This window comes from Vanderwaltozyma polyspora, genomic scaffold, assembly GCF_000150035.1.
Source record: "Vanderwaltozyma polyspora DSM 70294 KpolScaffold1050 genomic scaffold, whole genome shotgun sequence".
NCBI lineage: Eukaryota > Fungi > Ascomycota > Saccharomycetes > Saccharomycetales > Saccharomycetaceae > Vanderwaltozyma > Vanderwaltozyma polyspora.
Window position 1 is genome coordinate 185277 of NW_001834691.1, and position 26026 is coordinate 211302.

The 26026-nt window shown below is 34.0% G+C and overlaps 11 protein-coding genes and 1 non-coding gene across 12 annotated transcripts; 11 read left to right on the forward strand and 1 right to left on the reverse strand.

The window, feature by feature from the left end:
• Positions 1 to 590: 590 nt before the first annotated feature.
• CDC23 (anaphase promoting complex subunit CDC23) lies at positions 591 to 2510 on the reverse strand (the record flags this gene model as incomplete). Its single annotated transcript, XM_001647030.1, has 1 exon — positions 591 to 2510. The coding sequence occupies one exon, from the start codon at positions 2508 to 2510 to the stop codon at positions 591 to 593; it is 1920 nt and encodes a 639-aa protein (XP_001647080.1).
• Positions 2511 to 2812: 302 nt separating this feature from the next.
• On the forward strand, positions 2813 to 3571 carry THP2 (Thp2p; the record flags this gene model as incomplete). Its single annotated transcript, XM_001647031.1, has 1 exon — positions 2813 to 3571. The coding sequence occupies one exon, from the start codon at positions 2813 to 2815 to the stop codon at positions 3569 to 3571; it is 759 nt and encodes a 252-aa protein (XP_001647081.1).
• Positions 3572 to 3875: 304 nt separating this feature from the next.
• Positions 3876 to 5528, forward strand: MTG2 (putative GTPase MTG2; the record flags this gene model as incomplete). The annotated part of the gene is made up of 1 exon (XM_001647032.1): positions 3876 to 5528. The coding sequence occupies one exon, from the start codon at positions 3876 to 3878 to the stop codon at positions 5526 to 5528; it is 1653 nt and encodes a 550-aa protein (XP_001647082.1).
• A 362-nt stretch (positions 5529 to 5890) lies between these two features.
• NOP19 (Nop19p) lies at positions 5891 to 6511 on the forward strand (the record flags this gene model as incomplete). Its single annotated transcript, XM_001647033.1, has 1 exon — positions 5891 to 6511. One exon carries the CDS (start codon positions 5891 to 5893, stop codon positions 6509 to 6511), a length of 621 nt encoding a protein of 206 aa, XP_001647083.1.
• A 455-nt stretch (positions 6512 to 6966) lies between these two features.
• ATG7 (Atg7p) lies at positions 6967 to 8847 on the forward strand (the record flags this gene model as incomplete). Its single annotated transcript, XM_001647034.1, has 1 exon — positions 6967 to 8847. The coding sequence occupies one exon, from the start codon at positions 6967 to 6969 to the stop codon at positions 8845 to 8847; it is 1881 nt and encodes a 626-aa protein (XP_001647084.1).
• Positions 8848 to 11456: 2609 nt separating this feature from the next.
• Positions 11457 to 12770, forward strand: Kpol_1050p87 (uncharacterized protein; the record flags this gene model as incomplete). The annotated part of the gene is made up of 1 exon (XM_001647035.1): positions 11457 to 12770. One exon carries the CDS (start codon positions 11457 to 11459, stop codon positions 12768 to 12770), a length of 1314 nt encoding a protein of 437 aa, XP_001647085.1.
• A 314-nt stretch (positions 12771 to 13084) lies between these two features.
• Positions 13085 to 13174, forward strand: Kpol_1050trna3. The gene is given in 2 exon segments: positions 13085 to 13124; positions 13138 to 13174. It is a non-coding gene; the product is annotated as a tRNA-Tyr (tRNA).
• A 1006-nt stretch (positions 13175 to 14180) lies between these two features.
• AXL1 (Axl1p) lies at positions 14181 to 17822 on the forward strand (the record flags this gene model as incomplete). The annotated part of the gene is made up of 1 exon (XM_001647036.1): positions 14181 to 17822. One exon carries the CDS (start codon positions 14181 to 14183, stop codon positions 17820 to 17822), a length of 3642 nt encoding a protein of 1213 aa, XP_001647086.1.
• Positions 17823 to 18395: 573 nt separating this feature from the next.
• Kpol_1050p89 (uncharacterized protein) lies at positions 18396 to 19604 on the forward strand (the record flags this gene model as incomplete). The annotated part of the gene is made up of 1 exon (XM_001647037.1): positions 18396 to 19604. One exon carries the CDS (start codon positions 18396 to 18398, stop codon positions 19602 to 19604), a length of 1209 nt encoding a protein of 402 aa, XP_001647087.1.
• A 382-nt stretch (positions 19605 to 19986) lies between these two features.
• On the forward strand, positions 19987 to 21138 carry SHY1 (cytochrome oxidase assembly protein SHY1; the record flags this gene model as incomplete). Its single annotated transcript, XM_001647038.1, has 1 exon — positions 19987 to 21138. One exon carries the CDS (start codon positions 19987 to 19989, stop codon positions 21136 to 21138), a length of 1152 nt encoding a protein of 383 aa, XP_001647088.1.
• Positions 21139 to 22618: 1480 nt separating this feature from the next.
• Positions 22619 to 23656, forward strand: DAM1 (Dam1p; the record flags this gene model as incomplete). Its single annotated transcript, XM_001647039.1, has 1 exon — positions 22619 to 23656. The coding sequence occupies one exon, from the start codon at positions 22619 to 22621 to the stop codon at positions 23654 to 23656; it is 1038 nt and encodes a 345-aa protein (XP_001647089.1).
• An 808-nt stretch (positions 23657 to 24464) lies between these two features.
• On the forward strand, positions 24465 to 25709 carry CTR1 (high-affinity Cu transporter CTR1; the record flags this gene model as incomplete). The annotated part of the gene is made up of 1 exon (XM_001647040.1): positions 24465 to 25709. One exon carries the CDS (start codon positions 24465 to 24467, stop codon positions 25707 to 25709), a length of 1245 nt encoding a protein of 414 aa, XP_001647090.1.
• Between the last annotated feature and the right edge of the window lie 317 nt (positions 25710 to 26026).

Consider the following 26026-nt stretch of genomic DNA (forward strand, 5'->3'; position numbering starts at 1 on the left):
CGGAATCAGAAACTATATTGTCCACTTATCGGATCTAGCAAGTTCGATAAACCTTAGACTCTTGTTAACTGTTTTAATTCAGCTTTTTCCAAACCTCATCACCAATTATTTAAATCATCTTCTTCCTTATAGCTTTCAATCTGTAGATGAGGTTACCGCGTATTGAATGAATATAAATTTTGAAGGTTACGAATAATAAGTTAGACGGAAAGCAGGGTAACACCGCGTGGCGTGGTATATTAAATAGCTTGTACACGTGACTTCACCAGTTAGTATAATAGAGACGTTAAGTTGGTTACCTTTGTTACCTTATAAAGTTAACCATCTAGTGGAGGATATTTAACTGTCTGGTGTTTTCCTCTTATTTATACTCTGAAGAAAACCTTAATATCCTGAAAGAGAACATTATTCTTCTTCAGTTACAGTTTGGTAAGTCTTCTTTCAATTGCCCCAGTTCTACACGAACAAATTGGTGAATTGAAATAATCCTATAATTATGTATTAAAACCACTATATCTATTGATTTGATGCTATATAATATCTGGAATAATTGCAGAAGTTTATTGCAATGCTATTTGTGAGGTTTTGTTTCATTGTAGCCTTCTTCTGCAGTCTCTGGTGATTGCTCTAGCTTCTTCTATATCTTGCGATGTCCCATGAGAGACACCAACCGCGTAGTTATATGCTTCTTCATAATTTCTCCGTTTCATTTCATATCTTGCCAGCCAGAGATGTGCCTTTGCTGTTTCTTCTGTTACCATCCCTTCAGTAGCCTTTTCAATTTCGACACATTTTATCATGAAATTCTTACAACTTTCTACATCATGAATTTGTTCATAGAGCTCAGCAAGTCTGTATAGTAATGTTGAGTCTTGGTCAGCATTTAATGATAACTGCAGAGCCCTTTCGTAGGATTTAATTGAATCTCTAATGTTCCCTACTTTTGCGTAACAACTAGCTAGTGCTTGCCACATTCGTTTATCCAGTGGTTTCAAAGTGCATGCCTTTTGGAAATAATATAAAGAGTACAGATGCATATCCAGCACTTCGTATGCTTGCCCTAAACCATACCATGCTTTAAAATCTCTAGGATTGATATCAACCGCTCGTCTATAACATTCAATAGCAGCTTGTGAATTTTTCAGCTCTACAAATTCATGACCCATCAATGTCCATGCACTGGTATTTTTTTTATTTAATGTCAATGCTCGTCTAAAATACATTATCGATTTTTCATGCTCTTGCCTGGCACTGTAGTAATTAGCTATAATACAACAAGTTTCTGGACGGAATCTGTCCACTTGTGATGAGAATTGGGCCAAATATGATAGTTTGGGATGCTTTTGCATGACGTAAAGGATATTTGAGTATACGTCCAAATCATCTAAACGATACGGATCTGCTTTTATAATCTGTTCAAATAATTGTTCAGAATTCAAATAATCCATATAATTATAATTTATCAAAGCATTTTGAGCCTTCAGATATGAAAAATTAGGGAATATTCCCAGTAAATATTCCAAATCGTCGATAAATTCATCAAGGTTCCCATTGAACTCTTGAAATAAGTTTAATTTAAAAAATTTTATCAGCACATTTTGCTTCGTATCCTGTTGAGCACCATAATTGTATGTGCCATCTAGAGTGAATCTCTCGCTCAAGTATTTTAAAAGTAATAATGATTCGTCTGCTCTTGTTATGCAGTCTGATAATTCGAGCCAACAAGCCCAGTTGAATGAATATATTGATAATGATTTTAAAAAAGATGACATAGCTTGTGATTTGTTATTTTCTGCCTTTTCCAATATCCCACGTAAATAATATAGCAATGCTATACCTAAACCCATTTTTTCATATTCACTTTCTTTTCTATTCTTCAATTTAAATTCATTTAGATAAGTGTTCAACTCATTTAAAATCACTGAAACACTAGTAACATGGCCATCTCCCATGGAAACATTCTGAGAGTTCCTCTCCAATTGAAAATTGATTATAGAATCATTATTTCTATCATTATCCTGATCATCATTGTTTTTCGAAGAAGGAATCTTCCCTGTAGTCAATAGACTTTCCATCTTTTCCTGAGATTTTTTATCCCAAGAAAGATAATCACAGTATAATTTCAAAAATTTCAACTTTGGATTACTAACTTCTTTCAAAAAATAAGAACACCTATCAAACTCTTTGCAATCGAACAGAGAAGACCCCAAAAGATACAGATCGTACTCTTCTGGCGTCAATTGATTAGAAAGACATCTAGAACTCCCTTCAAATACTCCACAAACGTTTCCATCATGATTCTTCCTACTTTTCAAAGGCGATTCATACCCATCATCACCAACACCACCACCAGATAACCTTCGACCCTCTGGCAAATGAACCATACCACATAATGCCTCTGATGACCATTTACTAGACTTGTATAACTTCAATTCACACAATTCCTTCGAGGAAACCCTCAAATTATTCCGTATATCTCTAACAACTACCCACTGGATCTCTTGACTCATTGTAAGAACACTGACTTATCCAACGCATACACCAAATCTCAAAAAATAAACTAATTGAAGTCTTATCTTCCAGTTCTATTTTGTATTCTCATGTGTTATAGATTCTTTTAAACATCATTTCGAGATGACCTTTCGGATATCTTGATTTAAAAGCTTTAAGTAGTTTCGAATCGAAAGTTCATTTATAATAGGTACACAGTTAATAGATATATGTTGGGATAAGAGCCAGGAAAGTGAGATTGGGTCTTTATTGTTAGGTTTACGTGATTCTGGTGGTTTGACTTTGGGTTTTGTAGATTATTATGGAGGGTTCTAGAGATTTAGGTGAAGATTATTTTGAATCTCTTTGCTCTCAGGAACAATATTTAGAGAGTAACTATGAGGACTTGGTAGAGGTTCTAGAAGGTCTGGAAGGGTTGTTGGACGATGGATGTAGTGAAGAGAGACAGCTTGAGTTGATTAGGGGGCTTGCTTCTGGTTGTGGCAAGTTGAATGGGTCTTTAATTGATTTGAAATTTGGAAAATATAATACTCGAGAGGCTCAAGTGAAGATGCAAAAGGGCAATAATGACCAGAAATTGGTCAATGAAGTATCCCAATATCAGGATTATTTCGCTTTGGTGGAGACTGTGAATCAGGATATGCTTGTTTACATTAATTTGTTGGAACGATTGGCGTCTGATTTATTCATTCAAGTCGAAGACGCTCAATTTAAAGATAATGAAGTGATAATGGTGGATGAAGTGGCTGCTCCTGTTGAAGTGCAGGATGTCCTAAAGAAATATATTACTGAATCCTCAGAGACATCGGTTTTACGTGATGAATTAGATAAATATTTAAACGAAATCAAGATGGAACGTGCAGAATTAACTATTAAAAATAAATTCTCCTTACAACCTACATTAAACGAATTGAGCAAAGAAGTGAATTATTGGAGGAAAGAATGGGACAATATGGAGATGCTGATGTTTGGAGATGGTCCAAACTCAATGAAAAGAATGATGAAAAATATAGAGAGTTTAAGAGCAAAAGCTTTGACTTCAATAAAAGAACAAAATTAATCAATGACATTCACAATGACAAAAGAAATAAACTTCCACAAGTAACAAATAACATAGTCAATCAACTACACACACATATATATATATATATATATATTTATTTACTACATCAATATATTATAATAACCTGTATAATTAATTACAATACCTTCATAGATTGGATTCTAATAACTGTTTTAAGCTCATCGCTAATAGTTAAAGGCTTTTTTTCCAATTAACGTAACTTCACTATATTTAAGTGCTATGACAAATTGTTCAAACAGATTCCAATAAAGTAAAGAGGATATCGATAGACCAGTCAACGATGAGTGTCTGTTATCGAGGTGGTGGTTCTCTTTCGAGGTATAGCTTTTTTAGAAGGACCAACAGTGGCATCAGTTACAAGTTTCCAGCTAGTCCTCCTTCAGTTGCTGATAATCAAGCATGGTTAGAACATTTATATCAGATGGAACACTCACCATCCCATTTTGATGATGTATCTAGCAGTCGTTCTAATGCGTTCACTGAATTTATAAATTTTAGTTCTGAATTCCCATATCAGGTTACGTCAATTCCACCAGATTCGAAGTATATTAATGTCAAGGCATCTCTAAATAATTTCACCAATGTCAATTATCTTCATAATTCTAAGAACAAACTTCAACAAGGTGGGTTTGTTGATACAAGAATCATTAAATGTAGTAGTGGGCAAGGTGGTAATGGTGTTGTCTCTTTTTACAGGGATGCTGGTAGAGCAATTGGTCCTCCAGATGGCGGTGATGGTGGTGATGGTGGCTCTATATATGTTCAAGCTGTTGAAGGTATGAACTCATTGGCCAAGTTGAAAAGTAGCTACTTGGCTTCAGAAGGTTCTGATGGTGCTGGTGACCAGTTACATGGTGCAAGAGGAAGAGATATTTTGATTAAGGTTCCTGTCGGGACAGTAATACGTTGGTGCCTGGATCCAGGTGTGGTAAGAGCGTTACTAAGGGAGAGAACGCCAGAAGAAAAAGAGTTGCCTTTAAAGTCATTTTTACAATCTTGCCAGAAAGAAATACAGTGTGTTGGTAAGAGAAAATTCGATAAGGTGCCTGAACATATTCAACTATTTAGAAGTTCATATAAACCAGGAGAAGGTTGGCTATTTAAGGGAAAACCGGATGAATATCATAACGGCAAAGACTGGTTCAAGGATCTTAACAGAAAAGTGAAGGCTTATGATTATTCATTGGGAAAATCTGAGTTGAACAATGATAGGTTCCCTATATTTGGAATAGACTTGGATAAACCAATGAATAAACCATTATGTCTTTTGAAAGGTGGTAAAGGTGGCCTTGGTAATATGCATTTCTTAACACAGGTAATTAGAAATCCAAGATTTGCTAAAAGTGGTAGAGACGGACTGAGCGAATATTTTCTGTTTGAATTAAAGACAATCGCTGACCTGGGTTTAGTCGGTCTTCCAAACGCCGGTAAATCGACTATATTGAATAGAATTTCAAATTCCAAACCCAGAATTGGCCATTGGAAGTTCACCACTTTGTTTCCAACAGTAGGAACAATTTCTCTCGGAATCGATAAACCTTCTTTTACTGTAGCTGATATTCCTGGAATAATTGAAGGCGCATCTCAAGATAAAGGTATGGGTCTGGAATTTATTAGACATATAGAAAGATCCACTGGTTGGGTCATGGTAATCAGTTTGGAAGAAGATGAACCATTGAACCAACTTCATACGTTGATTAATGAATTGGGTGGACCAGAAAAAATTAAGAAAAAAAATATCCTTGTTGTCTGTAATAAAGCTGACATTGCAGCTAATGATCCTAATTCAATCCAGAAGTACCTCAATATAAAAGAATACTGTGACAGTAAAGGCTGGGATTCCATACCCATAAGTGCGTTGAATAACGAAAATATTGACGAATTGATATTCAAAATGTCAGAATGTGCCAAAAGACCAAATCCTCAATCATAGCATTTTTATCACAAATATATGCATTAAATTTTGTACAAATCCCCTCATATCACTCTAACATGTAAATATATATATATATATAGGAATTGGATGATGTAGCAATAGTGTTGACTCTCTATTTATCTGTTTCTTCATGGTAAAAGTCATCAAAGACCAGTGCATTGATTTCAAAATCAGGCTTTTTTGGTAGCGCGTCAACTCTTAACTATGTAAATGGTCAAATTTGTATGTTAATAAGTATAAAAAAATTTGTAGTGACAATTTGAACAAGTCGATGAGATGAGAAGAAGGTTTTGAAATTGATAAAGAGGTGATCTAGTGCAATTAGAGTTGAGATATAGTTGATTTATTTGGTATTTGGTATGTCTAGGGCCAAAGAAATACAGGAAAAGCTGGACTTGCAAGCAAAATTGCAACTTTCCTTCAGTAATAATACTTCAAAGGTTTTAGGATGGCTAAATGATTCAGAGAAAGAAGTTGGAAATGGTGCTGCTAAGGCTAACAATAATGTGGTGATTGATAGTGATAGAAACCTATTTTATCATTTACCTGTAGTACAAACTGGATCTGGTTTGAATCTGAATTTGAATTCTGAAGATAATGAAGAAAATGCTAATGATATTAATACAGTAGGTGATTTTATCAATAGTGATAAGAAGGTTAGCACATTATCTAAACAAAAGAGGAAATTAGATGGTATATCTGAGAGAAGGAGCATATATAGGGTTGCCAAAGATGATACCAAAGCGATGATTTCATTAAAAAGGAAGATGAGACAAGGACAGATACAACAAAAACGTCAATCAGACTTGAATGGAACTATTGGTAAACCAGGTAATAAGGTACAGCAATTAAAGGGAAAGCAGGTGCTGCAGGTAACTGCAGATGAAGAGAGTAGTGACGATGATGAACCACTAACAAAAAAAACTACCAAGAAGACGTTTGGTTTGTTATTCAGCGGTAGTAAAAAGGGTAAAAAATAATCAAATACAATTCACCATTACTCTAAGATGGATGTGATGTTTTCACATGAATTTGAAGTAGTAGAATTCTATTGAAATAGTAATTTAAAAGGCCATCTCTCTTTTTAAATTCTCAGCTCAAGCCAATGGCTGATTCTAAACGTCCATTCGACCTCAAAAGACTATCTCATTAAAGCTACATGTTTATGTACAACAACTGGCAATTTTGATGAGTTTAATCGACTGCATGGTGGTAGCATTGTATCAATTATGTAAATCTATTGAAACTACAGTATACACGTGACCAAATTTGTGTATATATCTATAGGCGATTCTTACCTTTAATATTTAAAATTAAAGGTTTAATTTATAGATTTAATAGAAGTAGCATTTTATCGTTGGTAACAGTCTTGAAACAATGAGTGTCACTGATCTCTGAGTGTATTTAGTGTTATTTAATGATTTATTATTAAAGGATGAATGAGTCTACTGTAAAATATTCTACTGCTTTTCGCTCTTTCTTTGATACATCATTCTTCCAAGAACTGTCTCGATTAAAACTTGAAGTGTTTAAATTGAGTTCAGAAGCGCAAAAATTATATTCTAAAGTAGAACCATCTAAGTCAAGTGAATCTTCTCATCTGTTTTTTAATGGCAATAGTTTTAACCCAGATAGCATTTCAGATGCTAATTCAACAAGTGTTATAGGATCAATCTTTAATTTTAATAAGATCGAAGGGTTTAAAGATTTGGATAAACATCAGTTTTTACAGGATAGGGCTATTGAAAGTTGGGAAGCTGGATTGGACGATATTAATAAGGCTGTTAGTTTCCACGTTATTAGTTTTGCAGATTTGAAAAAATATAAATTTATATATTGGGTATGCTTCCCTTATTTCCAATTGGAATCATTAGAAATCTCGTGTACTAATGTAACTGAGATCGAAAATTGTGCTAAGTATCAAGATTGGTTCAACAATAATAGGAGTCAATGGGTATCCATTGTAGATAGTAATTGCGAAATTGGTTCCTACTCAAAGAATGCTTTTAATAAAAATTCAAAGCTTTTAATTCGTGATACAAGCAAAATGAAGAATACACCTTCAGCTCTAGCAAAAAACTTTCTAAGTATATTCAAATATCAAAACCTAGAAGTTAAAGAGATCAGTGTATATTTTGTTAGAGAAGATGATTCAAGTTTCCAGATGTCATTAAAATTATCCTCCATTGATAATGAAGTAACTCCAAAATTAAAAACAAGCGGCTGGGAAAAAAATTTACTTGGACGATTGGCTCCTCTTTCTATCGACCTGAGTACATTAATTGATCCCTTAAAAGTGGCAGGGCAATCTGTTGATTTAAATCTGAAGCTAATGAAATGGCGTATAGCGCCAGACATTGATCTAGATGTTATAAAGGAAAGGAAAGTATTAATTTTAGGTGCTGGTACATTAGGCTGCTACGTATCTCGTAGTTTAATGGCATGGGGTGTTCGAAAGTTAACATTGGTTGATAATGGTACAGTTTCGTTCTCAAATCCGGTTAGACAACCATTGTTTGAATTTAACGATGAGGGGAAATCAAAGGCTGAAGCAGCAGCGGCATCATTAAAAAGAATATTTCCACTAATGGATGCTACTGGTGTGACTTTAAATATTCCGATGATTGGACATGTAGTTTCTAATGAAGAAAATATTAAAAAGGACTATGAGAAGTTACTGGAATTAATTAAAGAACATGACACAATTTTTTTGCTTATGGATTCTAGAGAAACTAGATGGTTACCGACTGTATTAGGTAATATAGAAAATAAAATTGTGATCAATGCAGCTCTTGGATTTGATAGTTATCTGGTGATGAGACATGGTAACTATTATGGTAATGCAGAAAAGAGATTGGGCTGTTATTTTTGCAACGATGTAGTTGCCCCAACAGATAGTTTAAGCGATAGAACATTGGACCAAATGTGTACTGTTACAAGACCTGGTGTGGCTTTAATGGCTTCATCATTAGCAGTGGAAGTATTTGTTTCAATTCTGCAGGATGAAAAACGTAACAATATATCTACGGAAGAGAAAACTGTTCTTGGTGAAGTTCCGCATCAGTTGCGTGGGTTTTTAAATAATTTCACAACATTAAAGTTAGAGACTCCTGCTTATGAACATTGTTCTGCATGTAGTAAACCTATTATAGAAGTTTGCCAAGAGCAAGGGTGGGAATTCCTAAAACAAGCTTTAGCTGATCCATTACTAGTGGAAAGAGTCAGTGGCTTAGAGAAGGTTAAGCAAGAAGTTGAAGAATTAGCTGCGAAGTCGTTTGATTGGGTAAGTGATGACGAGGAACTGGTTGAGTTGTGAATCTGAGGTTAATGATTATGATGAATAATTTTATGAACACTAATATATGAACTTTATAAATATTTTCGCTTTGTAAACATTTATATTTTTAGAGTGGCTAGATACTCCTATGATGATGAATTTGATTTTGTACTGCAGTTCTTCCTTACGATTGTATAGTTGCAAGATCAGTGGTATGAATACATGAGTGTTACAGCATAAGGTCAAACTTTGGCAATACATACTGAGATACAATGGTATTAACACAAATTTGCAATATTTATTTATATATTGTATAATTATGTTTATATTTCAATAAAGTATTCAATTTGTTTTAAAGCGTTGGGTTTTTTTCAAAAATATTATTCGATGGAACAATAACAAAACATAAAAATATCTGAAATTTTAAAAATTGAATGTTATCATTAATAAAGGAATTTTAGAACCAACAATACTGGAAAACAAAAACCTCTTCATTAATAGTTGCACTTCAATAAGCAAAATAATCAATAAGGCTTCAAAGTTTGTTAAACAAGAGGTCTCACCCAAATTGGTGACAGTATTGTGAAACATGCAAGAAATGCCATATAAGCGTAATATTGACCTTAAAGTTAGACGGTCAATATTATCTATGTCCCAATACAAACCTACACCTAGTAATATTAATCTAATCTATTACAATTCAATGTGTTAGGTGAACTCGCTCGAATTCCTAAGTGCGACGTTGTAGTTGATAACGAATTGAACGTGACGACACCATCCACAACCGTATCGAAGGAATTAAAACACCAAGTTGTAGTGTATACATTTTTTAAGGTTGCTACTTCAAGGATGATATAGGTATTAAATCGAACAAGCATTACTTAAATGTGCGTAAATAGCAGTGTTAGAATTTTTTTAAAGGATTATAAAAAATTATAATGAAGTTTCAGGTTTTAAAACTATGATTAAACTTAATTAAAACTACACAGGAATTCCAATTATCCCACCCAACCTCGGAATCATCCAAAAGCCATAAGTTGAGAAACGGTTACTGGCAGCGAAACACAAGAGGATTGAGTACATCAAATGATATTTATTCAACTTTTTTTTGACTGCCAAGTTTCTTGGGTTGGATATACTACAATGATAACAAGAGAATCAGCGACATTCACCATAATCCTAAGAATACTTGGAGCCAATTCGTAGTTGCTTAGCTTGATCATTCTTAATCCGACATGAACTGTAGTCATAGAATGGTTATCAACATTAAAAGTCAAAGAGGGCGCTATCATAACAACACAATTATATAATCTAACATACGGTACCCAGACATTACCCTCACATACTATCATAATCACAACGGACGAACAAAACGTCACCCTGAGGGATATTTCGAAGGTGAATATCCTCTTCCTCTGCCTTCTACTTTGCGTCATTTTTTGGGCTTCCACTAAATTTTTCGAGACGAGTTTTGTCCCTTCCCTTTAAGATTTCGAAAACGAACTTCCTGTTCCAATTAGTGGACGCCCAGCCGGAGAGTAACTTTCCAATCAACTAAGAGACCTTCAACTTCCTAAAAAGTCGTTGCCAACAAAGTAAAATGGATGGCTTACGTTCATTTTGCTGAAAACAACGCCTCTATGTCTCGTACTATCTCATGACGATTACAACATAGTACTTTACCATATTCAACAACACCAACAGTATCAAGTTAGTTTGATGTACGGCACCACCACTTTTTCTGTTCTGTCTACTCATATAATTGAGACCTGCTTGACCTGCTTGAGGTATACATCTCTACCAACCACCAACTGCTTATTTTACCACTCAATTCACTGGAACACACTCTTTACCACCAATTCGACAACCCCTGCTGTGTTTCTATTTCACTCGTAAACTCATATGAATAGAATAAATTCGAATTATAACAACTCAAATCAACGGAACCTTAAGGTAATTTTAATGATTTTTAATACACAATTTCATGCTCTTTTCTTTCTCAGAGAAATGGAGGCCTTTATTGTTGATTTTAATAATTTATGCTAATACTGGAATTCTGGAAACTATGTAATAAAAATTTACTCAAACTGATAGCTTACTTTTGTAGCAACTAATGAAGTATCACTCTATAGAATTTACTAGAATGTTGTATTTGTCAATTGATTTGATTTAGATGCTTAAACCTTTTTATTCATATCATTATTGTTATATTATTACTTTTTATTTGGTTGGTGTTATGTTGTTCTATTTTGGTGACAATGGAGGTTTTGAAAAAAATTATACGCAATTTATTATTAGTAGTATTCTACTTAGGTTCCATAAACGTGTTGAATTGGTAAAACATAAAATTCTTGTAATAACCCCCCCTACACTTTCATGATGGCGATGATGATGATGATGATGATGATGATGATGATGATGATGACTTTTTCACATTTTTTGGAACATTGTCTAAACTTGTTTTAAAAATATTTTTGGGAAATATTTAATATATAAGGATATAGGATGTTTGATTTATTTTAAACATGTATCAATTATTCTTGTTGTATTAATTTTATATTTCTATACTTTTATTATTACTTTTCTTGTTCAAATTTAAAGAGACCAGATTACATTCACTGTATCTAACAACACAACAACAAACAACAATGGCTATTTCTAAGGTTTACGCTAGATCTGTCTACGACTCCCGTGGTAACCCAACTGTCGAAGTTGAAGTTTCCACTGAAAAGGGTGTTTTCAGAGCTATGGTCCCATCTGGTGCTTCCACTGGTATCCACGAAGCTTTGGAAATGAGAGATGAAGACAAATCCAAATGGTTAGGTAAGGGTGTCATGAACGCTGTTAACAACGTTAACAACGTCATTGCTCCAGCTTTGATCAAGGCTAACGTTGATGTCAAAGACCAAAAGGCTGTCGATGACTTCATGATTGCTTTGGACGGTACTCCAAACAAATCCAAGTTGGGTGCTAACGCTATCTTGGGTGTCTCTTTAGCTGTTGCCAGAGCTGCCGCTGCTGAAAAGAATGTCCCATTGTACCAACATTTGGCTGACTTATCTGCTTCCAAGGCTTCTCCATTCGTTTTGCCAGTTCCATTCTTGAACGTCTTGAACGGTGGTTCCCACGCTGGTGGTGCTTTAGCTTTGCAAGAATTCATGATTGCTCCAACTGGTGCTCCATCCTTCTCTGAAGCTTTGAGAATGGGTTCTGAAGTCTACCACCATTTGAAATCTTTGACCAAGAAGAGATACGGTTCTTCTGCCGGTAACGTCGGTGACGAAGGTGGTGTTGCTCCAAACATCCAAACTGCTGAAGAAGCTTTGGACTTAATCGTTGACTCCATTAAGTTGGCTGGTCACGAAGGTAAGATCAAGATCGGTTTAGACTGTGCTTCTTCTGAATTCTTCAAGGACGGTAAGTACGACTTGGACTTCAAAAACCCAGAATCTGACCCATCCAAATGGTTGTCTGGTCCAGAATTAGCTGACATGTACCACAACTTGATGAAGAAATACCCAATTGTCTCCATTGAAGATCCATTCGCTGAAGATGACTGGGAAGCTTGGTCTCACTTCTTCAAGACCGCTGGTATCCAAATTGTTGCTGATGATTTAACTGTCACCAACCCAGCCAGAATTGCCACTGCCATTGAAAAGAAGGCTGCTGACGCTTTGTTGTTGAAGGTCAACCAAATCGGTTCTTTGACTGAATCCATCAAGGCTGCTCAAGACTCTTTCGCCGCCGGTTGGGGTGTTATGGTTTCCCACAGATCTGGTGAAACTGAAGACACTTTCATTGCTGACTTGGTCGTTGGTTTGAGATCTGGTCAAATTAAGACTGGTGCTCCAGCTAGATCCGAAAGATTGGCTAAATTGAACCAAATCTTGAGAATCGAAGAAGAATTGGGTGACAAGGCTGTCTACGCTGGTGAAAAATTCCACCACGGTTTCCAATTGTAAATTCATTGAAATAATATAATCTTTATTTCATCGTTTTACATCATTTAATGCTTTTATAACGAATCTTTATAAGTTTTTAGACGATAATTAGATACATTTCGATTTAAAATCTGTTCATTAGATAACACACTCTTGAATCAATAATTATGATTTTCTATCCAGTGGAGTGAAAGTAATTGTCGGGAATATGTTAATGATGCTGTGCAATTGAAATAAAATCAGGCTACGATGATATTGAATCATATTGTACGGTATATAGACTTGATTTTACCTTTATAAGATAATGCCTTTTCTTCCATAAAACATCTGATTTTCTCTCGGTAGCCAAGTTGGTTTAAGGCGCAAGACTGTAATGTTTCAACAAAGTAATCTTGAGATCGGGCGTTCGACTCGCCCCCGGGAGATATTATTTTTTCCTATTTTTGGAAATCTAACAGCTTACTTGTCCTCCACAACCCAAAACTTAATCCAAAACTTGAAAGTTTTGTTTTTAACCGTCTCTCTCTATTGCTAAATGGAAGAATCTGACTGGTATAAAGCATATCTACCTACACCTTTCTCACCAAATTAAGACAAACTGTAAGAACCCCCAGAGTACCTATGTATCTACATTTCTCGTGTTTCAAGTACTTACAAACATTTTAACTTATAGACTTTTACTTACTTCACGTGCAATTCAAGAATGTATATTTTATGCTGTAAACAAACAAGCCAAAGGAATGGATCCATCTTTCAGGAAAAAAAAAAGACACAACGCAACATTCCACTTTAGATACAAATTAATTGCCATTTACGATACGACACAGGAAACCATACATTTTCTTGTATACAGCGCAACAAACATATAGTCCAATACAATGGAATACAATATAATATATTAGAACACAACCTTCCTCTATGTTGACAACACTCAAGTTCCTAATTGCATTACATCATCCATAATTACCCAAATATGGAACAAACCATCAATCTGATATCTTCGAAATACTCGGAAAGTTTTGAGTTTTGTACGTAGTTACACTGTAATTACCCGATTTGGAAGGACACATGAAACAAAATGTGTATGGTAAAGTATGCTAAACCCATCAATAAGAGTGATTGATGAGTTCTGGAAAGTAGATTTGGATGAAGGTGCCTACTATATTATTGGATCAATTAGAGATTTATAATTTCAATCTAGTTTATTTCAATTAACTTGAACTAAAAAATTTGAATTTGAAAGGTTAAAATATCGTATTTATTTTTGGTTGAGACATGATGCTTTTAAGCTTTGAAATTCTATAGAGAACTGGCAACCATTAGTATATAAAGAACCACAAGGAAGATTATTTTTGAAATTCGTGGTAAGATTTTTAAAGTTGAACAATAAGACATAGGTATATTTTCTTTTTTGTTGGGAATAATATAACAATGTCTTGGTCTGAGGTTAAGAACTATGACATCCCATTTTACACACCAATATCTTATCGTGGAAGAACCAACAAGCTATGTAGACTACCCAATGGTATGCTAGTATTGCTGATTTCAGATCCTGGTGAGTCTTCATTTGGCTGTTCCCTTTCTGTTGCAACTGGTTCTCATAACGATCCAAAAGAAATTCCAGGTCTAGCTCATTTATGTGAGCACATGATTTTGGCGGCTGGTTCAAAAAAGTATCCAAACCCGGGTCTTTATCATGAATTGATTGCCAAAAATAAAGGGTTACAAAACGCCTATACTACAGGTGAACAGACTACTTTTTATTTCGAATTACCAAACGTTAACCAAACCTCGACGCCTGTCTTCGAGGATATTATAGATGTTTTCGCATCTTTTTTCAAAGACCCACTTTTTAATCAAACACTAACAAGTAAAGAAATTTATGCCATTGAAAGTGAACATACTGGGAATACATCAAATCCAACTAAAATTTTTTACCATGCTGAAAGACTTTTAGCTAATAGTAATCACCCATTTAGTCACTTCTCAACTGGTAATATCAATACCTTGAGTAGTGGTCCTCAACTCAGGAAAATCAACTTAAAATCTCTATTAGACTCTTACTTTAAGGTGAATTTTAAGGCCGAAAACATGACATTATGTATAAAGGGACCTCAATCTGTTAATATCCTTACAAAAATAGCTATTCGATATTTTTCTGATATTAAAGGCTTAAACTCAATTAAAAAACCAAAAAGATTTGGAACTATAAGAAAATCGATTTCGACATCTGAAAAATCTATACCATTGTCCCCATCATCTCCAACTTCATGTAAGTCTATTAGCTCAGTTTTAAGTGAAACCAACTCTTCTTTATTATCAACTAAAATTTTGGAGAACGTCTGGTCACCAAAGTACAATAACATGGTTTGTTTTGACCCCAAGCCAAAATACAATACAATTATTGTAAAGTCAAACAAAAAACCCGTTTTAAGATTGGTATTTCCAGTGGTAACAAATAAAGGTAAGTTTAGTAAGGAAGAATTGATAACCTTTTGCAACCTTTGGTGTGAAACTTTGGGAGACGAGTCAGAGAATTCTATATGTAACATTCTGATGAATGAGGAATATATAACTGACATACTGGCATTCACATCAGATTTTGCATTGAACAATATTGGATTGATATTAGAATTTTCTCTAACAGATAAAGGTTTAAATAACGTCAGTCACATTATAAATTCAATTATGGAATCGGCAATTCCAAAATTATCAAAAGAGTATACGGAAGAATTGGCTAGGTTTTTAAGCGAATGTGATTCAATTGATTTGTTAAATTTTCTTCACAAAGAAAGTGAGTTATCACCAATGGAGGAATGCTCAGACTTAAGTGGTCTTATGCAAACGGATCTTGATATTCTGAAGCCAGAATGTCTGTTCAAACAAAGTCCGATGATAGTAGGAAACAAATATCCTACTATTGGTAATTTTGGAGAAAGTTCAGAGAGTAGACAATGGTGGTTAAATAAGGCTACCATGTACCAGGAATTTTTGGAAATGTACATGAATAAAGATTTGTTAAGAATTGCATTATTATGCGATTTTTCCGAAAAACAATATTTTGGTAAAAATGTTTCTGAACAAAAGTTGGTTACTGACACATTTTATGAATTTGATTATATTAAATTATCGGTGTTACCTGAAAAGGTACCAGAAGATCAGGTAGATATATTCTCAAACTTAAAATTCCCTGCTAAAAATGAATACATTCCCGAATTAGGAAGAAGTTTATTATACTTACGGGAAATGCTGAAAAAAGTTTCATATGAATCGAGATCACCAATATTATCATTAACAACTCCTAGTAAGGCTACTAGACCAATACCAAAGTTGGCGGAAAAAGGTGACATGTATGAAATGTGGGTGATGGAAGATAAATTCCGACCTTCTACTGAGAAAAAGACAATTGTGACGTTTGATTTATTAAGTTTGGATGTACCACCAACCCCCAAAAATACAATGCATTTGGAAATTTTAGGTCAAATTTTATACGTTTTACTATCTCCAAAATTATACCCTTCTTTAAAATTAGGATATACTTACGAAATTGCATCTTCCTCGAAGGGAGATGTTAGATTGAGTTTTACACTTTCTGGTTATTCAGATGGGTTAACAGAAGTTGTCAAAACCGTCATTAAAACCTGCTTTACAATTGCAATTGATGATGAAATTCCATCAAAAAGATTACTGAGAAGAGCCAGAATTCTTACAAGAAGAAAGTATGAAAGTGCAGCAGCAGAGAATTGTGCCAAACTTGCAAGCGTTGGGCTAATCATTATGCTTGAAAAATATATTTGGCCTTTAGAAGACAGACTGAATGCCTTAGAAGAGTCCGATATTCATTCATTCAAAGAGTTTTGTATTGCTTTCCTTCGTTCTAAAAAATACTTAAATTTGATTGTACAAGGCAATTTAAAATGTGCCAATGAAATAAACAAATATCTAAATGACAGTTTTACAAATCATTTAGGTGAAAAATCAGGTAAAAATACAAAATCAGTCGATTGTTCAAAGACGACAAAACTGCTAGAACCAGGAACAAATTGCATATTCGAACATTTTGGACATCCTGATGACCCTAATAATTGTATTGTTTATTTTATTCAAACTGGCAAAAGAGATGATAAGAAAGCTCTTGCTTTGACATCATTTACCGAATACCTTTTATCTCTAACCTTAGTTCCTGATCTTAGAAATAAGAAACAAATCGGCTATGTAGTATTTGGTGGGATGAGAGTACTTTCGGACACAGTTGGAATCCATATCACTGTCATGTCGGGAAGCAATCCATTGGACTTAGAAGAAAAGATCGATGAATACTTGTATTTCCTAGAATCCGAGGTACTAAAGAAATTATCAGAAGAACAATTTGGAAAAAAATTTGTAAAAGATTACTTGTCGACAATGGGCGGTGATTCAACGGGGGATATGATGAGTACGGCTGGTCCACCTAATGTTCTTGATGGGATTGCAGCTAATGTACAAGCTGGAGATTTTTCAGTTTTGAACAGCTTACAAATGATAACCCATAGGAGAATTAAGAACGAAATCACAAGCAAGAGATATAATTTCTCTAATGATGATATTGAGACTGATTTGAATTTCATCAAACATCTAACCTTAAAGAAATATCTGAAATTTTTTGAGGAAAATATCTCTATCAGTTCAGTGAACAGAAGTAAGTTATCAGTAGCGATTACAAGTCCAATGGCAACTCAGGAAATCATGAACAGAAAGTTTTTCTTGCAGTTGGAGGGGTTTTTAAAATTAAATGGGTTTACCATTAACAACGACACATTAAAAAGTATGGTTAGTGAGTCACAAGGAAGACCGGGAAAGCTTTTCAAGCTTCTGTTCAATTATTTCAGTAATCGAGGTGAAGGTTGGAAATTCTGTAAAATTGTCACTAGTGAGGTATTGAAGATTATTGCCATCAGTGTCAAGCCAAATTTTTCTGGTATTTTCCCATCGAGCAAACAAAGTGATAGCTCCAATATTCAAACATGGTCTTCTAGTGTAAAACCTGCGATAACTTTAACAAAAGTTAATGATGTTCATATATTCAAAGTATGATTAAGTACCGAATTAGTTCGTACAGATATTCTACCAATCATTATTATTAGTTCTTTGTAGTTATTACTGTCCTTTTATATATATAATGCATTATCTTTATAGAAAAACTATGGAATTTGAATCTTAAATTAAGAAAGGTATACAACACTCTAATCAGAGGTCTTTCTTCCCTGAATATTTCTTTAATTGGTTTAAGAACCACCATTCTGTATTATTGTTGGGTTACTGGCAGGTTACTGGCAGGCAACTTGAATAATTCCGTAGGAATTTCAAATACCATTGTAATGACGAAGTTAATCCAATTTCGAAAAATATATGCGATGAGGTATATAAAAGGTCAAGTAATCAAGATTGAACTCATTGATGTTGACCAAATGTTTAATTGAGTGGAAGGAATGTTTATTTATTACTCTTTGTTACTTGTTTGAAGTCTAATATTCGAGATTTTTACTTACCTCCCAAGGGAATTTTGATTTTAGCATTGCATTTCTACCAGATTGTTGAATATTATAATTGGGCAGGAACTGATTAGAGATAAAATAGAATAGGGTCCAGTTTTGAGCTTATAAGAAGATGTCAGTTGTTGAGGGTAGTTTAAAGTTTGAACAATACAATGATCCTGAAATTATTCGTTATACACATTTAAATAATGGTGCTAAATGGAAGGGAATCTTAACTGTTGAGAAGTACGCTGATAGAGAAGCTGTATTGGGGCAATCTAAAATTGCCAAGAAGAATGAGCAACCTGATTTCCAGAAGATGTTTCCTGAATGTTACGAATGGTTTGGTCTTAAATATTTTGTCTTGAGAGATGAATCGATTGTTTGTTCTTCCGATGATCCAAAGAAAATGAAACAGATAGTGGCCAGTTGTGAAACGCTAAATAGATTGGGTTACTGCATTCACCCAAACTCACATGGTGAAATCGAGCCTACTTTAGTTGCTTGTATTGGTGGTGTTTTTACATTACCTAACCATCGTAAAAAAGGTTATGCAGAAAAGATGATCAGTAGCTTAAATCAGTACTACGATAAATTGCGTTCTGATCCAAGTGCACCAAAGGCCATAAAGAATATGATTATAAATCTTTACAGTGAAGTTGGTGACTATTATGAAAGAGTAGATTACAAATCTTACCATGTTCCAGTTCATGAAATTACTAATCTGGATTTATTATACTCCAAATACTGTAACGGTAAATTAGACTCTAATGGCAATTATCTCGAATATGGAGCCTATAGTGATTTGATCGAACTACAGGACACGAAATTTAAAGAACAATTAATAGAATTAAATAAAAAATTCCCAACAAAATTCATCTATACAGTGAAACCTGATATTCAAATTTACAGTTGGTTTGAAGATAGAGATCTGTTCATTAAAAGCGAAGCACAAAGAGGTAACCCAGATTCCAATATATTTGGGTTCAGATTCAACAATGACAATAGCCACATTATCTGGCACCATGCATGGAATGACAACTGTTTAATCATAACTAAAGTTTACATTGATGATGCCTGTCCTGATAAAGAAGAAAGATTAAAAGAGCTTATTGCTCATGCAATCCAAGAGACTAAATCACAAAATCTATCACATTTGGAATTCTGGGATGAAGAACTATCTAAACAGGAGTATCCACAATTGAACCAGATAATCACAGAAATAGAGCCTGATGCCAATTTGTATAAAGAAAACGGTTCTCTAAGTGCAGCAAGACCACCTCTTGGAGTCACATCAGAAAATTTGATGTGGGATAATAACACTAAATTCTGTTGGTTCTAAATAAATATCATAACTTGAAACCAACGCCAAGTATATATATATATTCATATATACATATATACATCAGGAACACTTTATAATAGACATCTTATTAATTATTCAATTTCTTACTGTAAAGCCTTTGTAGAAAGGATTCGATTTTTAAAGATGCTCTACTGGCTATATGAAATTTTGAGGTTAATTGAAAAAACCAATACAAAAGGAACCCAATGATACAATTAAAGATACTTGATACTAATTTGAAATATGAATCAGATATAGCTCTTATGCGAAGCTAATCAAGGTATATTATATTTGATTTAAGGTCCATTGTATTGATTTTTAAGGTATATCTAATATTGTTATATTTTTTTGAATTTATCTAGTTAAGATACCAAATCAAATGTTAGCTTATAGGCTTCAAGGGAGGGTGCTGGGCTTGCCAATGTCCAAAACTCTGAGGTTTAATAAACCTATATTTAGGGTTTCATCTCGAAGAAATGTTGTTACTTCTACTGTAGATTGGAAACCTATTAAGACTGGGAGAACTCCAAATGAGGGTAGGAATAAAAATGGTATAGGGAAGAAGATTGTTCTTGGTTTAATGTGTGCAGTACCTATTATATCCTTTTATTTAGGTACTTGGCAGTTAAGAAGATTATCTTGGAAGACTAAGTTAATTGCAGCTTGCGAGGATAGATTGACTTATGAACCTACTCCTTTGCCTAAACATTTTGATCTAGAGAGTAGTGAACATTGGGAATATAGAAAAGTTATTATAACGGGTAAATTTGTTCATGAACAAGAGATGTTTGTTGGACCCCGTGTTAGAAATGGTGAGAAAGGGTATTTGCTATTCACTCCATTCATTAGAGAGGATACAGGTGAAAAACTTTTAATTGAAAGAGGTTGGATCAGTTCCGATAAAGTGCTACCACAGTCAAGAACATTACAACATCTTTCATTTCCACAAGGTGTCATTGATATAACTTGTTTTGTACGTGTTCCTAAGAAACGTACTAGTCTGCAATGGGACAAGGAGGATAAAAATTCTAGATTATGGCAAGTTCCTGATGTCTATGCCATGGCTGCTGTTGCCGGATGCAGCCCTGTCCATTTTCAAATGTTATATGATTTAAAGGATCACTATAGACCAATTGATGCTGCCAATAACGAGGCTGCAACTGGAAAAAACAATTCTAGTGGTTGGTCATGGAAGTTTTGGGAATCTAAAAAGACCGCTCAAAATGATGAGAGAGGCACTGGAAACAGTTCTCCTTCTGGAAAAAACATCCAACTTTTACACAGAAGCAATACAGACGAAACTGTCGAGTTCAGTGAAATACAATTCGCTAAAGCTGGTGTGCCCATTGGTAAATTTGCTAAAATTGACTTGAAAAATAACCATTTACAATACCTTGTCACTTGGTATGGTCTTTCATTTTTAAGTTCAATCTTTTTAGTGGTTGCATTGATTAAATTCAAAGGTGGTAATGCATTATCTCAGTCACAATTGAAGAAAGATAAATTAAAATACGCAAAGAAATACATGTAAATATAACCTCGTATTACTTATAAATACTAATTATTCATAATTCATATAGTACGTACATTAAATGTATTAGAATTTGTAAATAAATGAGTGCTAATAAATGAAAAACATTATGAAAAAAAGTCATCCAGATATATAAATACACTCGTAGTTCATTTTATTAAGTATTGTTATTTGATCTATATCTATAGATTTAATTCGTGGCATTGTTGTTTCCTAATCTTATCTATTACAGGTTTAAGCGAGATTGGGCAATAGTAAAATAGGGTTGCTCAATGCCTAATAGAGATAATTAGTGTTTGAATAATTTAAGTGAAAGTAAAAAATATATAAAATGAACAATTGCAGGTAATAAAATAAGATTTAGTTGGCTCCTTGTTAGTGACTGGCTGGCTATGTAAGTTAGAATTAAGAGAAAATGAAATTCAGGTGAGTTTATTTGGCACTGACATCAAAAATAAAGAATAAATTTTATTAATATTCATACGTTTTTCTCTACTGGTATATTATTATTTTTACAAATATTATGAAAGTCAATCATCAATTTTTCTTCATTCTTGGCTAAGACGTTATTGTAAAAAGAAGTCAGACGCCAAGTGCCAATATAATAGCTTAAAGCCGCTATGTTTCTTTCCACAAGGAAATATCTTGATATATATATATATATCAACTACTACTTCTTGAGATGAAGTACAAGGTATATTAAAATATATTACAGATCCTAAAACTTTACACTTGGCTGAGATAATTCTTATCCTGTTTCTACCACACTTCTTTCACTTTTTGATTTGTTCTCGTCCTTATATAATTTACTGTCATTTCTAGAATAATAGACATTGATCAAGAATTCTAAATCGATTTCTTATTAATAGCCGTATATATATCATATTCCAACATTACCAACTGCTAACAGATACCTAGTCCTTCGATAGGAGTTTCTAGATGATGTCTTTAGTCATACTTATCTAAATATCGATGAAGCACTGACAGAGTCATGCTGATGGATATGTAATTTTATCAAGGAATGAATATCGGATACCATATAATATTTCTCCTGATATTACAGTCAAGTATGTAAAGAAATAAATTTAAATACTAGTGTTCTTAATATAGATGATTTATATGTATTATCATGGCAGTCTCTTCCTGTCTCATCACTACTTTACCTATATCACGTGATACACATAACAAAATATCACTTGGAACGGATATCTGAAATTAAATCAGCGAGCGGTTAAAATGAAAACAAATAAAGAATATAAAAACATCAACTTTAATGTAACAAGAAGTTGTATTTTGACAAAGAATAAGTGTACCAACGACGCTCGAATAGCTGGATTAAGTGCATATATTCTATTTTGAATAACTATTCATTAAAACTATTTTTATTGTTGGTGTTGAATCCTTTTTTTTCCGGAGAGGAAATATATACTTCTTATTATTCTGAGATAAGCTACAAATATCTTTATAATTACGATTAATAATGAGCCATAACAAAGGAAAGGTTGTTGAATCAAGACCAGCCACTGAGTATAAATTATCTGTGAGCAGCAATCCTAGTTCTAGAAGGGCCTCGCTAGGAAGAAGTATTAGTGAATCCGGATATGCTGGAGCAGCTGTGAGTAATTCATCAATGTATGATACTACGATTGGTGGGACTAATGCAATTGTTGATTTAGTTGATGAAATTTTAATACCTAATATTAGACAGATAAGTGATTCTTTAGCGACTTTGGACAAGAATTTTTCAGATTTGAATATTATTCAAGAGAATCTAGTTGACTTTAATGAATCATTGGGGTCTTTATTATATGGTTTGATGTGCAATTCTTGGTGTGTTGCATTTCCTCATGTCCCAAATGATATAGAAACTGAGATTAATAAACTAAGAAAGCTCGATTCTTTGGAATCAGAAAAACAGGGATTGATTGATAAAATCAATGCATTAAGAAATGATAATAAATCCGAGTTTATCCAACCTGTACTTACAACCTCACAAGCAAGAAGAAATATATCTAGAAACCCACAATTACAGAGAGAGAATACCCAAAGTTTAGCTAGTGGCAAATCAGATACTCGTGATAACGAAGATGATTCAGAGGACGAAGAAGATTTTGATGATGTTAATAGTGAAGCATCGTTTGTGCTCAATCCACCAAATGAATTAGCTAAAAAGTTTCTACGGGAAACGTCAACTGCTAAGACTAGAAATAGAAACAGCAAATTGAGAAGAAAATCTATACTTCATACAATTAGAAACAGTATTGCAACTTCCTCTGATTTTAACAATAATTCTCAAACTAATCCAATTTCTAACCAATATCAACGTCAAGATGCCAATAGACAAAGGCAAATGTTTTCATTAGGAAGTGGTGCATCAAGAATTGTTAGCAACCCTCAATTAACTCAGAAGGGAAACAATGAGGGGAGAGCAAGACTTGTCTCATCATCTAGCGGTCAAGTGAATAAAAAAACAAGAAGTGATAACCTTTCAAATAGTTCGAGACCGCCATTCAGGTGAGTTAAAAAGCATTTTTCTCACCAACCTTGAGTCAATTGACCCGCTAAACACTTATCTTAACACTTTTTACCCTCTGTGAGCAATTACCGTTGCTACACCAGATAAAAATATGCACTATAATCGATACTTTTTCTATTAGAGTATTGATAGTTAAGCTATCTTTTAACGATCGCGTCGGTTCTTTTATCAAAAGTTCTCACTACACCTGATTGACATGTCAGAGAGCACAGGAATACTTGGTTGGAAACAAGTATATTTCCAATTCTAAATCCCAATAAGACCTATTCGATGAAGATTACCTTGTTGAATTACACATTTAACATCAAAACTAAAGTGCTTCTATCGTCGATTCCTTACATTTGTATCTAAAATCACAGTCACGTGATATACTGATTTTTGTTTGTCTGCATGAATTTGCTCAAAACGATGCATATAATTGCGCAATGAGACGATTTTGTGAGAATAATTTTTGGTATTTAACGAGCAAATATGGCAACATTGTCGATTGAAATCTTTTGAGATGAGGTAGTATATAATTGAGGGAACAAAAGAGCCCAATTTAAGTTCTACTGAATGCCAAAATGTTAGTCAGGCCTAAGATAAATAGCATCAAGGAATCCAATTGATTCAAAATTTAGCCTGATTTATTGCAGTAATAAACAATAAATCAATTGACCACTTCGAATCGTATTTGTTGACTTTTTTTCGTTAAGTTTCCAATTGATAGTAACTGATCGGCTTTTGTTCAAGGGATACAAAAAGTTCATTATAGTGATAAGAAGCTAACTTAAAACAATTTGAAGGTAAGATGAATATGGATGCTACAAGCACAATGAGTGCAACCACTACAGCTTCGATAGCAATGTCAATGTCAATGGCAAGTGGCGAAATGATGAGCATGATGATGAGCTCAGCAATGAGTATGGCCTCATCTGCAGTCTCTAGTATGGTAATGGATATGAGTTCATCCTCTATGTCAATGAATATGGCATCAATGACCACATCCCCAAGTTCCTCTATGACAATGAGCATGCAAATGAGTACAAGTACAGCACAATCATCTGCTTCATCCAGCATGTCTGGTATGTCTGGAATGTCTGGAATGGATATGGGTGGTAACAGTACCATGTCAAGTAATAGCAGTATGTCTGGAATGGACATGGATATGGATATGGGAATGAATTACTACTTAACTAGAACCTTCAATGGTTACCCAGTTCTTTTCCATGGTTTGCACGCAAATACTAAAGCTAAGGCATTTGGTATCTTCGTTTTATTGATGACTGCCGCATTCGTTTACAAATTTCTATTATTCGTTAGCTGGTGTTTAGAAGTCCACTGGTTCAAGAAATGGAATAAAAAGAACAAGTTCAGTACTATGGATGCTGCTCGTTCGAGCGCTAATAAGAAAGATCAGTATAATGATGGATATTTATCTGACGATACTTTTGTAGTAGATCCACTACCAAAGCTACCAAACGTTATTGGTGATATCTTCAGACCATCTTTAATTGATGTTTCCCATGACCTAATTAGAACATTGTTGACATTCACTTCCACTATGATAATCTATATGCTAATGTTGGCTGCCATGTCTTTTGTATTGACCTATGTCTTTGGTATTATTACTGGTTTGGCATTAGCCGAAGTCTTTTTTAACAGATGCAAGTTGTGCATGTTAAAAAGATGGGACATCCAAAGAGAACTAGAAAATACTAAGAACTGCCCAGGTGCTGGTAACTGTCAATGTGGCAGACATAGAAGAGGTAACAACATTAACAATGTAACAACTACATCAACAAACGTTCAAAATGAATACTATAACGAAAAAGATGATGAAAGAGAAGTTGAAGACAACTGTTGTTGTGAACCAGCAAAAGATAAATCTGGAAGTGCGGTAATCGATGATGATGAAGATGCTAATTGTGCTTGCGGTGGTGATGAAGCAAAAGAAGAGAAGAATATTGAACGTAATATTTCAGCAAATATAAGGATGCAAGAACAAGGAGGCGCTATGGACGTCGATTTATTACCATCGGAAAGATTCCAATAAAAGTTATTTCACCATTCCTGAGAAACTCTTCTCAGTTCAATTTTAATAAGTAATAATTTCATTTGATTTTTTTATAGACACATTTTGTCCTTTCTATACATATAAGTTCAAATATTCACATGTATATATATACACGTATGTACCAAATAATACATTATGAAGTATAATAATTATTTATCTCGATGGAAATGACTGTTATTACTTAAACTAAATTCAGTTCTTGCTCTTTATCAGCCCATCTTTAGAAGAGATATACCCAGAATCTGATTATACACGTGATCACACATCATCACGTACGTATTCGTCGAAAACCGGAA